General features: G+C 44.8%; 1 protein-coding gene across 6 annotated transcripts; it reads left to right on the top strand.

Moving 5' to 3' along the window:
- Positions 1 to 697: 697 nt before the first annotated feature.
- DKKL1 (dickkopf like acrosomal protein 1) lies at positions 698 to 13,832 on the top strand. 6 transcript variants are annotated; one of them, XM_083580337.1, is made up of 8 exons: positions 698 to 718; positions 2,760 to 2,937; positions 5,001 to 5,135; positions 6,284 to 6,388; positions 11,003 to 11,098; positions 11,617 to 11,764; positions 12,323 to 12,485; positions 13,319 to 13,832. In XM_083580337.1, the coding sequence occupies exons 2-8, from the start codon at positions 2,800 to 2,802 to the stop codon at positions 13,659 to 13,661; spliced, it is 1,128 nt and encodes a 375-aa protein (XP_083436463.1). In that variant the 5' UTR covers positions 698 to 718; positions 2,760 to 2,799; the 3' UTR covers positions 13,662 to 13,832. The 6 variants fall into 6 exon arrangements, with proteins under 6 accessions (XP_083436463.1, XP_083436462.1, XP_083436465.1 ...); XM_083580336.1 differs by lacking the exon at positions 698 to 718 and adding an exon at positions 878 to 1,033; XM_083580339.1 differs by lacking the exon at positions 698 to 718 and adding an exon at positions 1,563 to 1,714 and having other exon boundaries at positions 11,006 to 11,098.
- Positions 13,833 to 14,265: the final 433 nt, after the last annotated feature.

Genomic DNA, 14,265 nt, shown 5'->3' with positions numbered 1-14,265 from the left:
ATACAGTACTGTACTTAACTTGTTAAGTAAGGGATTGCTTAGTGGGCACTGTCACCAGCTAATAATACCTGCAAACCACACTGCTGTGAAAAGTGTTTCTGTCTGGTTAGTTAGCAACCCAGTTCAAGTCTCTGAGGAACACAGATTGAAAATGACCGTGGTACAGTAATTAAAAGCAACCTTCCCCCGTCTGGGGCCCTCCAGATGTTTTTTGGACCACAACTTCCACCAGCTCCATAAACAGCATGCTGCTCTTCAAAGATCTGTTGCTATCTGAGTTTTTAATAGCACTACTTGGGCTCATCCACATTTCCGTTTGTCCTGTTACCTAGAAAGCAGAGGCTTGAAGAGTTTTCTGCTTGACCCACACTTTCTAGGCATGAATCCGAGCAATTTCCCCCTTGCCCTGCTCCTTTCCCAGGGAAAACCTGCACTTCAGTGCTAAACTGGAGCAAAATAAAACACAAATTGCCACTGTTCTTCCGGGGAAAAGCAAGGGGACAAGAGGAAGCGTGGGGGTATGTCGGGATTGACTCGAAAAATGACTTCCCCAAAGAACCCTGGGAATTGTAATTTAAAGGTGCTGGGACTTGTAGTTCTGAGGGAGAAACTACAGTTCGCAAGATATTGAAGGGTGGGCATATGCTTTACATGTATGATGTGTAGTCAGCCATAGAGTTCTTCCTGCTCTATTTGATGCCCACTGGAAATCTGTGAGGTAAATTTGGCCAAGAGGCTGTCCCAAGATCACCCAGTGAGGTGCAGGGCTGGGAGGGTATTTTGAACCATTGTCTCCCAGGTCCTAATCCAACACTTTAACCACCACACTATGACCACCATTGGCCACTATGACTTAATAGAAATTCCATGTCCACAAGCAATATGCCCTTCAGGCCCTGTGTGTGGCCTAGATGGACCTAGGGCTGATCCAGCAGGGATCTCCATAAGTCCTCCTTCGAAGATGTTTTCTTTCAGTCCTGTGCTTTTAATGTTGAATATCTTGGCCTTTATTGTGTGCTGCTTTTCCTTTTTTGTAAGTTGTGCTGGGTTTAGCAGCTGGGTTTAAATATGTGGATGATAAAGAGATGTGGGGATCTGGTCCTTTGGATTACTGGAGGCAGAGGGAGAAGACACTGAGGTGGACGTTTGTGCAATCCTAACCATATCTACTCAGAAGTAAGACCTATTGAATTTAGAGGTGCTTACTTCCAGGTAAGTGGAGTTAGGATTGCGGTCTTCACCTGCCTTCCCGGGCTTTGAAGGCCAGCCCATCTGACCTAAAAGCCTTGCTTCTTAATATTCTGCAGCTGACTGTTTCCTGAACGGTGAGGGGAAAGCGCTCTTGACATGATCAGACGTGTCCTTTATTGTTACTTCATATGTTCCGTCTAGTGCTGAACTCTCCAGGATTCACGTTATGTTCTGGAGTCAACTCTAGCTCAAACTAAACATTGCAAATAGGGTGACGGATGTGAGGCCCTCTAAATCATTCAAGGGACCTCTGGCAGCTTATGGGAAGGCTGTAAAAAGACACCCCACACATACACTTTATGGGTCTGTGTGGAGAAACAGCTGCTCTGTCCTGACAGATGCCAGGCAAAGCTGGCACATTCCGGAACCGGAACCTTTTTTCAAATGGGCCTGTCAGAAACTGACCGACAGGGAGTTCTGCTTAGTTACAGGCTGGCTAGTGAATCGAGGGGGTTAAGAAGAGGTGGGCTGCAGCCCCTGTGTGGGGCAGAGGGGTGGCTGACCCCGAAGGGTGTGGGTGCCGAGAAGGGGTGGGTGCGAGGAGGGTAGCAGGCCAATATCAGAGGTGATTTTAGGGGATGTGCTGGACGCTGGTGCCATGGGGAGGGGGGCACCACAATAATGGTGTAAATGGAGGGGGGCAAATTTTAGTATCGTATTTCTTTGCTGAAATTTGAGAGCCCTGTTTTTCCTCATAGACCACCCTCTGCTGGAACACACTTAGTCTGTCTATTGGTGCCACCACCTCAGGGCAGATCCACACCATACATTTAAAACACACAACTCCCCCCCTAATCATCTTGGGAACTGTAGTTTGTTAAGGGTGCTGGGAATTGTTGCTCTATGAGCATGGTAGCTACAGCTCCCAGGAGTCATTGGGGGAAATAACGTTCCATAGCTGTCAACCTTCCCTTTCTTTGTGGGAAATTCCCTTATTCCAGCGCCGTTTCCCGCTGCTTCCCGCTGCTATCCCGGATTGTTAGATATCCCGTAGACTGTCCCTGGGACAGGTGAGGCTGCTGATCCCTTATTTTCAAATCTGAAAGTTGACAGCTATGTCATGTTCTTTAAATGAGTGTTAAATATATGGTGTGGATCTACCCTCAGTGTTTACTGCACTGGCTGGCAGCTCCCCTTCAGGGTTTCCAACACCTGGTGATGCCAGGGATTGAGCCAGGGACCTTCTGCACGCACAGCATGTGCTCTGGCCCGACCCACGGCCCTTGGGAGCCCCAAAGCACCTGTAAGGCTACAGGATCCCCATCCTTGCTTTTTTCGACTTGGTTTGCCTGGGATTTGGGGGGAAAGGCCTCTGTCCCTTTGGGCCTCTAAGCACTGGTCCACGTGGGCTGTTCTGGGGCAGAGCAAAGGGACGAAGGGTTGTGGGGTTGGGTGGACGCCTGAGTGCAGGAGGGGAGGGTCTGAGAATAGCCGGCAGGGGCGGTGCCTGCTGGGTTAGCTCCTCTCTCTCCGATATTTCCCCTTCTCTGCTTCTGCCTTTTGCGCAGGTCTGGCTCTGGCAGCGACAGAATCAGGGATCGGCCCAAGATGCTGCTGCCGCTGGTGTGGGGATTATGGTGCCTGACAGCTCTGATGCAAGGAAGGAGCACGGCATCTGCTGCCTTCCTGCCCCCCAGCGTGGAGAGGCTCTTCAAGGAGTTTCGCAACATCTTTGAGCAGAGCAGGGTAAGGGATGATGATGATGAGAGAGGGAGAGGGGGAGCCTCAGATCCACACACACCCATTCCACATAATAGAAGGGATGCTTCAGATGCTCTGTGAACATCTGTAATGAGTTGGGGGTTTTTTAAAGGGAGGATTCTTGCAATAATCCTGGTATCCTCTGGCTGATTTGGTCTGCGACTCCCACCAGCCCCAGGTTGGTGGAGGCTGCAGTAAACACTGCACAGTATCTAGGAATTCTGGATGGAATCTGCCCATCCTTTACATTTAAAGCCCAAGGAAGATCTCAAACAACTTTTCTCCATCTCGTTCTCATTATCATCTGATTCCCCACAACCTGCTCATTCTTTTTCTTGCTCATGATGCACTCAGGTTGCATACGCACAATACATTTAAAACACATTTTCCTTCTCCAGAAAGGCTGGGGTGGGGGGAGTCCTGGGAACTATAGTGTATTATTGGTGGTGCTGGAAATGGTGGCTCTGTGGGAGTAAACTACAGTTACCAGGATTCTCTGGGGCATGTCGTGTGCTTTAAATAATGATGTGTTCACAGTTAATGTTTGTTTGGGTGTGTGCTTTCCCCTGGAGGTGGATGAGAAAGTGTTCCAGTGCTAATTACATTATGGGAATTTAGAATAGCATCAATTCCCAGCCTTTGGGAATGTAAAATGTTGATTTCTCAGAGGTTCACAAGCAAATCTCTCATGATTTTAAGGTTCAAAAGCTGGGGTTTGGGGGTTAAGAATGCCCAATTCCACATATTTGGAAAGCACCTTAATCCTTAATTTCTGCTTTGAAATTTGAATGCTGAAATTAATACTTTGTGCTGGCATAATAAACCCGTTAAATCTACTCTTGTGAGCAATTTCAGACTCAGTGGTCTTATAGAAGTATGCATCAAAGTCCTGCCCTGACAGCACAACAGCTTGTGAGCATTTTGTGGGTGTGGCATCTTGTCTTGTAATGGTTAATTTCCAGACTGAAACTTCAAGTTTAAATCTAAATTGTTTCTGCCTTGCTGCAGAAATCACACTGACCTGTTTATTATTTTCCTCCATGAGAATTCTTAGAAGCTGCGGAAAGGGGAGGGTTCTCACCTGCAGGCACTGAGGATTCTGCTAGACATCTTGGGCCTTGGCAGTTAAACAGTTAAGTGGTGTCTGGCCAGCCATACTTGAGAGGGATCTCTCATCTGAAAGTACCCTTTGATGAAATTGACCAGCTACGAACCATTAAGGCTATCATTCTTGGTAGCTGTTCCTCAAATTTGTTTCTTTTTTTAAAAAAACACATTGTTATTTATTTATTTCAAAAATAAACAGAAGACTAGTAAGAAAACAAACTTATGTTTATTATTATTTTAACCTATTCCTCTGATGAAGGCTACTTTTTGGAAAGAGGGAGAAGATGCTGTTGGGCTTCCAGACCTGTTTATTAATCATTCAACTTGATTTCTTTGCATGAAGTTTGTGGGGCGGAATGACAATGATGGCTCTTTATCGATCATTTTGTTTGTTGGAGAGGTTATACGGTGGTTGTGTTAAGCAACTGTTGACTCACACTTTCCCTGTCACTCTCCTTATTGTAAAAAGGTCAAATTAGGGTGGGCAAGACGGTATCTTGCACAAACAGTGAGCATTTTGCAGGTGGGATCCGAATGCATCCCCAGAGTTTAGGTTTGCACAATTGAAGTGCAAATGAAATTCACTTTGAAAAAGAAATGGACTTTTCCAAAGAAAAGTCCAAGCCAAAAAAAAAAAAGCCAAAAAAAGCCAAAAGAAATGGCTAGGAAAGTGATGAGGAAATGAGCGGAAAGGATAAAATACCGGAAGACATGCAAAGACTCCAAAAGCGAATTGGAATGAAAGCAACACTAACGCTCATTGTTGTATAACCTCCCTGCAAACAAATAAAAATGAATGTTAAATAAAGACCGCGCATAATCTAACCTCTGTGTAAGTTTTGTCCAAGGGAATCAGGATGCTCAATAAACAGTTCATCCGAAGGGACCCTCTGTCTCCTTTCCCTACACAGTATAATGATCCGTTTTTGTCTATTGTGTAGGAGGACGTGCTGGGGAAAGACCAGCTTGAGCCCTCTGTGGATATCAGCAAGCTGCCCTCAAACTATCACAACGAGGAGAAGCACCAGAGGAAAGTGGGGAATGCCACTGTCTACAGCCACCATGAAATCAGCAAAGTGAGTCAGCTATTGAAAACCAAAACCAAAATGAAGAACCATGAATAACTAAGCTCAGCTTACCTCACTGGCTGGGAATTCAATACCTGGGGGTGCAAGTTCTGATCAATATAGTTGGTGGTGTCCAGGCCATCCCTGTCGTTGGGTAGCCATTTGGGGACATCAAATTCTAGACTAAAAGGCATTTCGTCAGTAATATATAAAATATATGCACAAGGCAGCAGAGGACAGCTTAGATGCTCAGCCACAGTCAGCGGAACCCCTTTGGCCAGCCTGGAATAGATCTTAGGTCCTGGACTCCCAGTTGCTTATCTGGCAAGGCTGAACCTTGACATGGTTCTTGAAGCAAGTTCATGTTTCCTGTCAGCTTTCACCCATTCTGACAAATGGCTCTCCGTGTATATATTGCAATTCAAGTAACCAACCATCCCAACAAAGCCATGGAATAATCTTTCCCCATGTATTCTTTCCCTCCCACAGTCCACCATTGGTATTATAATCTGGTGCATGCTGTTTGTAGACTATGGGTTCTGTCCCATGCTAGCAGACCAACTGAAGTTAATGGACATGACTAACTTGGATTCATTAGTTTCCATGGGTCTAATCTGAGTAGGGCCCCATTGGCACTGTACATTTAAAGTGGCATCATACATCTTTAAACAGTTAGAGCTTCCTCCAAAGATTCCTGGGAAGTGTAGTTTGTTAAGGGGTGCTGAGCATTGTTAGGAGACCTGCGTTGCCCTCACAGAGCTACAATTCCCAGAGTTCCCTGGGCAGAGGAATTGACTGTTGAGCCACGTGGAGAACCACAGCTCTGTGAGGGGAATAAGGGTGCTCTCCAGGTGTTGCTAGACTACAACTCCCATAATCCATGACCCCTGGTCATGTTGTCTTGGGTTGATGGGACAGGCATAGGCTCTCCACCTCTTTCCTAAGGGGGTCGCAAGTCTAGTGCAGGTACTTGAGGACATCCCCTTGCCCCTGTGAAGCCAAGTCAACTGTCCCCATAGCTCTGTGGAGCCTTGGCCATAAGGATGTTTCTGCCGTCAGCCATGATGCCGCCTCACAAATGTTTAAAAGTAAGGAGGCTTCTTCATTTGTTCTGTTGCTCCCATGCAATCTTAATGTTGTTCTCTCAAAATATGCAGATGACTGATAACCGTACAGGCGAGATGGTGTTTTCAGAGAAAACGGTGACTTCTATTGAACAGGCAGACGCCCGCCCGGAGGAAGAGGAAGAGGAAGAGGAGGAGGTCAGTGTGCGCTCAGGAGGGTGACAAGCCCACTCACCTTTCCTCAGCTAATTTTTTGGTTGCGTGTGACTTGGTGTGTGTGGCAAGCTGTGTGTTAGATTCTAGATGCGTCTCTCCAGACCTCTCTGTCTGGTCTTTAGACCTCTCTCCTTCTGCAGACATACTTCATATCCCCCTTGCATGTCTATGCCGGGCTTGAATATGTCTTAGAACTCTGATCATGCCTCTCAGTTCCCTGGATAGAGAATAGGGAGGGGTAGAAACTAGCCTGATCTACACAGGTGGGTTTTTACGCTGGGAAGCTTATAAGTAGGGATGGAAGGCTGCAGTTGCCCTGTGCTATCTGTCCCCATTATTTGATACTGGCAGTTCAGTTCAACTATCATGGCCAATAAACCTTGTTAGACTAGTATACCTCTGCTTTCCCCAAACGGAGGGATGGGTGAACTTCTGGACCAGGGGTCAGGGAATGACGGGAGGTGGAGCCCAGCAACATCTGGAGGGCCACAGGTTGCCCCCTCTTTCTCCCTATTCCCGTAGATTGGTCTTTTCCCTATCCCAGGAATTCCTCTTCCTCTGACCCCCTCTTCTCTCCTGGAGGGGGTAAAAGAATGTGGACCCCCAGCTTGGAAACCCTCCCACTTCTCATTCTAAGCATAAAGTCCTTCTCAGGCTGATTCCCACAAACCACTGAGGTAATATCCTCACCCTGGTTGCATTTTATCTGTATCTTTCCAGGAGAAAAAGCCAGTGGCTAGTCAGGAAGAAAATGGCGCTGAGGCAGACAGAGAGAGCACTGGGCTCAGATTCCTCAAGCTGGGCCCACCCCAGCCTAGGCCTAGGCTGACCTTTCTAATCTTCCGCTTGCCCCAGCACCTTAAGAGCAAGCCCATCCCCGAAGCCAACTGGGAAAAGGAAGAGCCGGCCACTGACAGGAGGCACAGGCTGCTGGCCATTCGGAATGGGCTTTTGACAGCCCCCCACCCCATCAAGAAGAAGGCCCTGCCTGTCACCCCAAACCGCAAGCTCCTCCCACGAAAGCATCATTTCCTTTTCTTCTGGAGGAAAATATAAGGCAGGAGGGAAACCTCCAATTTGCCTGGGCAGCAGAGAATGTCTCTGGTTTCCTAGCTATTTCCTCTTTCACATCCACAGGGTGGCAGGCTGGGGAGAGAATCCTCCGAAAGGAGAAAAGAGTTTCTCTCAAATTCTTGAAATAAAAATCTTTCCTTTTGAAAACAAAACCCTGAGAACGAGCAATTTGTATTTTTCTTTTCTAATGTTATAGAATCAGGTTCCTGAATACAGAATAGCTCAGATAGAACCACCTGAATCCTGGCTGGGATTCAAAACAACAACAACAACAACAACAACAACAACAACAACAAATCTTCCTGTGCTACCACTGCATGTAACAGTGCACATAGGCAACATACACAGATCTCTGCTTGCAAGGAGCTTACAATTTAAAATCAACAGTGGGAAAACAACACAGGGAAGGAAGACACATTTGTGACTGCTGTGAAATGTTCTTAAGTGTTGCTACCATCACACCCACACCATACATTTAAAGCACATGGCTTCCGCCAAAGAACTCGGGGAACTGTAGTTTACCTATCACAGAGTCCAGTTCCCAGCACTGTTAACAAACTACAGCTTACAGGATTCTTATCAGGAGCGGCATGTGCTTTAAATGTATGGTGCAGATGTAACTGTGGAAAAGGTAGGTGTTGAATTTGAAGGGAAAGAGAGAGGTGGCAGCAGTTCCACCCCACACATAGCTGGTAGCAAGGGAGTATACTGGTAATTCTTATTATTTCCACAATACCGTAATTCCCATAATTCTTCTTACACCTGTCATATTGTCACTGACCTACAAGCTATAGTAATTACCAGCAGTGTTTGATATTACACCCTCAAACTGTGAGCAGTTTGTCCTGTTGGTTTCAATGAGAGCAGCCCAACTCCCCCACTGAAATCAAGGGCCCGTCAGGTTACTTCAATTTTGCTCTCCTCTTTGATTATGCCCAGCCCTGTTCAGAAACAGCAACATTTGGCTCTAAGAAAACAGACTAGAATCGTCTCTGTGCAGAGAGGAAGGAAAGAAGAGAGAAATATATATACACCCCCCCCCTTTCTGGCACTTTCTTCTTGTAGCAGGCTGGGAAATGGTTAGACCTAAAAGCTGGCCTGTAAGTTAAATCTGTCTGTGCTGGGGCATTCAAAGTTCTGTGCCAAGGTAACCCATTTCCCCCCATCAGTCTTGGTTTCAGGCTCACTGTCTATAATCAAAAGGCCTCACAACATGGAATAAAACATTACATCCCCAAATATATATGAAATTTCGAAATAAAGATATGCAGAATCATTTCCACACAGAACAAAATTTGGTATCTGAGCAGCTAGATAAAAACATGGAGTTAAATTGGATAGTCACCAGCCCAGGAAACAGCAATCGACTGAATAAATTTGTACTGATTGATGCTCAACATTAAATAAAGATATTCCATATGCAATAGAATCAGAGTTGGAAGGGACCCCAAGGATCATCTAGTTCAACCCCCTGCAATTCAGGAATATGCAGCTGTCCCATGCGGAGATCAAACCTGTGACCTTGGTGCTATCAGCACCATGCTCCTTTGTATTTCCCCCCCTGTAAAAACAATAAAAATTAAATCATCTTTGTTATTGTTTTTACAGAAAAACACGAGAGAGAAAATAAACAAGAACAAAATTCCGCCCTGCTTGAGACAGAGTAGAGCAACTTGTTAATCTGATAACAGGAAGCAAATTCTTGTTAAAATCTGAAAACTCAGTATATGACTAGCAGCTTCAACAGCAACCTTGTTCTTGGCTCGCTATATAGTTCCGTACCAAGAAAAGCTGTACTCTGCGACTGGAATAAATTACAAAACAAAAAATAAGCCATACGTTTCTGTGCATGAATGATGGGGAGAGGCAGATCCATTGGAAATCACTCGCCCAAATGAATTTCTGAGGTTTTATCTGGCACTTCACTCTTCCTTTCAAATCGAACAGGTTCACACTTGCATTGAAAAAGGAAACCTGAACTGAAAGAGGTTTCCCACATTATGTCTTCTTTTTGAAGAGAAAACAACAAACCACCAAGAGATCATTATGCATCTGACTGTCATATCAGACCATACTTAAAACTACGGTATTTTCCAGCTGTGCTTTATGTGTGTGTGTACTGTATGTAAGAGTAAGAATTGAAACAATTCTCGAAATGGGTGCTGTACATTGGAAGGCGACACTCAGCATCCTGTGTACGCCACACTTGTGAAGGATTCTTGTGGAGATAAATGGCACAAACATTTTAAGAAAAACATCTGTGTACTAGAAATGCCACTTCCAAACTGAGGTAGTTTGCAGGAGAATTTGTGGCATGTAAGGCAAAACAGGTGGTGTGCCTGAGAGGGATAAGAGGTTTATTTGCAATTTTCCGACTGTCTTTCATATGCTCCAAGCACTGCTTGTGTGGGTGCTTTCTTTTTGTCTGATCTGAATTCTTCCACGAGGTGGGAGAGGTGACGAGATAGACTCTTGGGGCTGCTGTGTTTTTGTTTTCTTTATTTATTACATTTATAACACCCTCCAAGGAGCTCAAGGTGGCATACTTGGTTCTCTTCCTCCCAATTTTATCCTCACAACATCCCTGTGAGGTAGAGAGACTGTGACCGGCCCACGGTCACTCAGTGTGAGTTTCATAGCCAAGTGGGAATCAAACCCTGGTCTCCTGGGTCCTATTCCAGCACTCTAACCACTACACCACACTGGCTCCAAGTTCCACACAAGTGTTGGTAACATTAAAAGCTCTATCAATGGGCTTCTCTACAGTTCTCTAGCAGGGCTCTTGATGAAGGCCTGCAGCAGAGCTTCTCCTAGTCCAGGAGCAGCGAAGCTCAGGCTGGCGACCAAATGTGACCCTACAGGCCTCATTAAATAGCCATCAGGACTTTCTGTAGGCTGCACACCCTCCCTATGAGTTCACCAGTTCTGCTCCACAATCTTCTTGAATGCTTTTGCCAGCTTCGGAAGATGTGCCCTTGAACTATGGTCCTTGCTTCCCTGGATGCAGGTTGTATAGGAATCTGGCCTTTGCAAGTCACCGCTGTTGACCCCACCCCTGGCATGCGGCCCCTGGAAGGCTGCCCAGAAGGGAATGTGGCCCTTGGGCTGAAAAAAGTTCCCCCACCCCTGTCTTAGTTCAAGGGAAGCAAGGAATGGGAGAGCTTGGAGCCTGTGCTTAAGCACACAGTTAAATTCCCTACGACTGTATACAATGCTAGTTGGGAATATACATGGGAAACGGAGCTGTTTATATTCTGCTGTGCATTCAGAAATAAAGTTTGCAGTAACCATTAATATTCCAAAAGGAGTAACACTCTATTACCTTTTCTTACATGTAGAGCTATCTATGGGAAACTTACAGGTTTGAGCTGAGGTAGGGAGAAGTCCCATCCTAGTAGCCAGCTAAGATGCTCCACAGAAGCCAACTGCAGTCTTAAATTCAGCCATTACCCAGCAACGAAATAGGGAACTTGCTAGTGCAATGATCTTGTAGCCCTTTTTAAATATGTCCTTCCTCTCCAGCAGGAATGTGTGAGTGACAGTGACTGCCAAAAGGACCAGTTCTGCTTTAAGTCCTTCCTTGCTTCCCGGTGTCGGCAGTGTAAGGTCAAGAATACAGTGAGTACGCTCAACTTTGCTGCCAGAACTGTCCCTGGAAAATATTTCTACTGCAGAAAGGGGTATTCTAAAACGAGAGGCTCCAAAGCAAAAGTCTTTCTACAAGAGTGCTGGCAACCTGCAGTCCTAGGCTGCATGTGGCCCTCTGCCTAATTTCAAAAGCTCTCAAATGTGATCAGTTCAGGCCTCTGGCAAGAGGAATCTGCCCGTCCCCTGACAGACAGCCTGCTGGCCAGGAAGAGAGCAAGAGCGAGAAAGGAAAAAAAGGGTATCAGAAAAAGAGAGAAAAGGTCCTGTGCAATTTTGGTATTAGTCTGCTCATATTTTGAAATGCAAACACAGAAGCTGGCCTTTTGAGTAGCATATCCTGAATAAATAAAATAAGGCAGGGTCTTTTCACTGGTAGTGCCTTGTATTTTAAATGAATTTTCTAGTTTTGAGCTTCAAAGAATAAATGTTGTGTCGTCATCATGCTTCACCTCCTAGATGTTGTGTCGTCATCATGCTTTGTCTCCTAGATATGCTGGAAGGACAGGGAATGCTGTCTAGGATACCTCTGTGTGTGGGGCAGGTGTGCAAAAGGAGTGAGCCGTGGTGAGAGCGGAACAAGATGTGACCCACGCCAGGACAAGTGTGCTCAGGGGCTGTGTTGCACTGCCAGCAATTGTAAGATGGTTTTTATGTACTCATGCCTCCGGTGTGATAATCTACTTCCTCCTACCCTCGTATTTGGTCTGCTCATATTTTGTGATGTTGACTGCTTTACTTGGAGTTGCGTGAAAGCTTTTAAACTGAAAGTACCAATTCCTGGGGACTATAATCCAGACTGAGACCACAGTGCCTGTGGAGAGGCAGTTAACCTTTGCCTCTCACACCATGGTCCTGATATAACCCCTGTCCTCATTCTCACAATCAGTAAGCCAAGAGCAGGTATTGGTTATAGCTTCTGTTTGGTTTGGGCTACTGAAACAAACCACAAGACTGGATTTGCACATAATGCTAAGAGACTAACTATGGTTTAACTCACAAGGAGAGGAGCTAAGTGGCTGAATTTTTCTAAATGTGCACCAGTATAGTAGCTCATTCATGCCACGACATAGTTTGTCTTAGTGTTACGTGTGAACCAATCCAGTGTATCTTGTATAGCAGATATTCCAGGCAGATTTTACTTTATGGATTTTCTTCACATAATCCTTTATAATCTTTGTCCTATCTCCAACACAGCTCTCTCGTTCCCAGTCTGCACTCCTTATCCAAAGGAAGGGGAAGTATGCCAGATTCCCAGCAGTTCCCTCTTTGGACTGATGGGTTGGGGCAGCCTCACAGCCTTTCCCAAACCTAGCCAGTATTGCCCATGTGCCCAAGGGCTGAAGTGCAGAGGTAAAAGGTAAGGAGGATTCTGTCTCTGTAGAATTCTTCACAAGAGAAAGCTGCAACTAAAGTAGCTGCAAGACTGTCTGTTTTGCATTGTTTTAGTTTTGTTTTAAGTGTATCTGCTGTTTCTTGCATGTTTTTTTTTGCTTTGCTTTTTATTGTACATCACATTAAGACAGTTGTGCAGAAGGCAGTTAATAAATTAATTACAATAATAATACCCCAATAAACTATGTGCTAATAAAATTGTACTCTGTTTTGCAAGACTGATTTAAGATAAAATAAATGAAGTCTTATATTATTGCATTTGCTCCACATATTGTTTTAGGATACTCTGCAAGATGCAATTAATGTTGATTGGACTGGGATGATACTCCCTCCCCCCGTATTTTTTCATTTATAAGATGCCCCCATGTATAAGACGCCCCCTACTTTTTGGGACTCCAATTTAAGAAAATAGGGGGGAGATTGCCCCGTGTATATGACCCACAGTTTTTCACATAATTTTAAAGTAAAAAAACCTAGTCTTATACACAGAAAAGTACAGTGTGTGTGGGGGTGTGTGTGTGTGCTCAGTGCTTTTTTCTGGGGTACGCAGGGGTACACATACCCCTAAACATTTTGTGATTCTAACGTTTGGCCTCATTGAGGGGCAGTATGAGTAGGAAAATGAGAGTACCCCTAAACATTTTTTTAGAAAAAAAGCACTGTGTGCCTAAATATATATTGTTTGTGTGTGTGTGTGTGCACGCATATATATATATATATATATATATATATATATATATATATATATATGAGAGAGACACTCATTCAGTCTTGTCAATCGGTTGCTTTCTCTCCTAGATATACAACAGTTTCCACATGTGAAAATCCAGAGAACAGTGTGGATATTAGTAGACTAGACCAACAGCTCTCTTTCTACCAGCCAATCCTAATGCGGCGTGACAAAGAGGATGCTTATTATGATGACTCTGTGCAAGATGGCCAACTGGCATTAGTCAATCTGCCCAGAGCTCCTTATTCCATGGAAGATATTAGCCAACCAAAGGGGCTCAGTGAAGACTATGACGAGAAAAGGCAGTTGCCATGGGAGGAAGATATGGCTGATCCCAAACAAGCAGATTTCCAGGAACTCAAGCAATTGGCCAATGAAATGGGGCAGTACATTGGGCCTGGCTTTTACTAATTACAATAGTTTTTGGCCCATGATTTAAATAGCTTGTTACTCTTCAATGCTCACAACCCGTTTTATGCTTCTCATATTAATCTCTGTATTTTCCCTCATAATCCACTTATTTCTAGATTCCATTCAGCAAAAAAAAAAGAAAAGTTTTTGTTAATTAAATCATTCACACCACTAGCTGTGCAAATGTTGCTTTGTTCGCAATGCAGATTTATTTATTTAAGCTATTTATACACTGCTTAATTACCAAAGTCTCTTATTCTTTACACCAAAGAAATTTATTCAACAGTGGGAACTGTTAAATATTTATAGCTAAAAAGAACATCTGCATTCTGAAAATCCCATCTTCTGTACACTTTTAGGGAAATGGTTCAGCTTAGGCAGGAAATGGCAAGAGAACTAGGAAGCTGAGGAGTTACTTTTGGGAGACTTGCTTATAGTATACATTGCAAGGCGTGCAATCCTGGGTGGTGTATGGAGTTCATGGGCTGTCCCCCTCAAAAGGAAAGCAGAGCAATACGTTTGGCACCAGCTTGGCTGCAGGAGTCGCGGGAAGGAGGCATACAAGGCGCCACACAACTATTTTTAGTACTCCACTCTGGATTTG

This window comes from Podarcis filfolensis (assembly GCF_964270895.1).
Source record: "Podarcis filfolensis genome assembly, chromosome: 13".
NCBI lineage: Eukaryota > Metazoa > Chordata > Lepidosauria > Squamata > Lacertidae > Podarcis > Podarcis filfolensis.
Note: the sequence above shows the minus strand (reverse complement) of the source record. Positions and strands in the feature narration are given on the sequence as shown.

Excerpts from the sequence above, each read along its gene's own strand:
- DKKL1 (XM_083580337.1), top strand. The coding sequence starts at position 2,800 with ATGCTGCTGCCGCTGGTGTGGGGATTATGGTGCCTGACAGCTCTGATG. Across the intron at positions 6,389-11,002 it reads AGGAAGAGGAAGAGGAGGAG|CAGGAATGTGTGAGTGACAG; the intron begins GTCAGTGTGCGC and ends CTTCCTCTCCAG. Across the intron at positions 11,099-11,616 it reads AGTGTAAGGTCAAGAATACA|ATATGCTGGAAGGACAGGGA; the intron begins GTGAGTACGCTC and ends TTTGTCTCCTAG.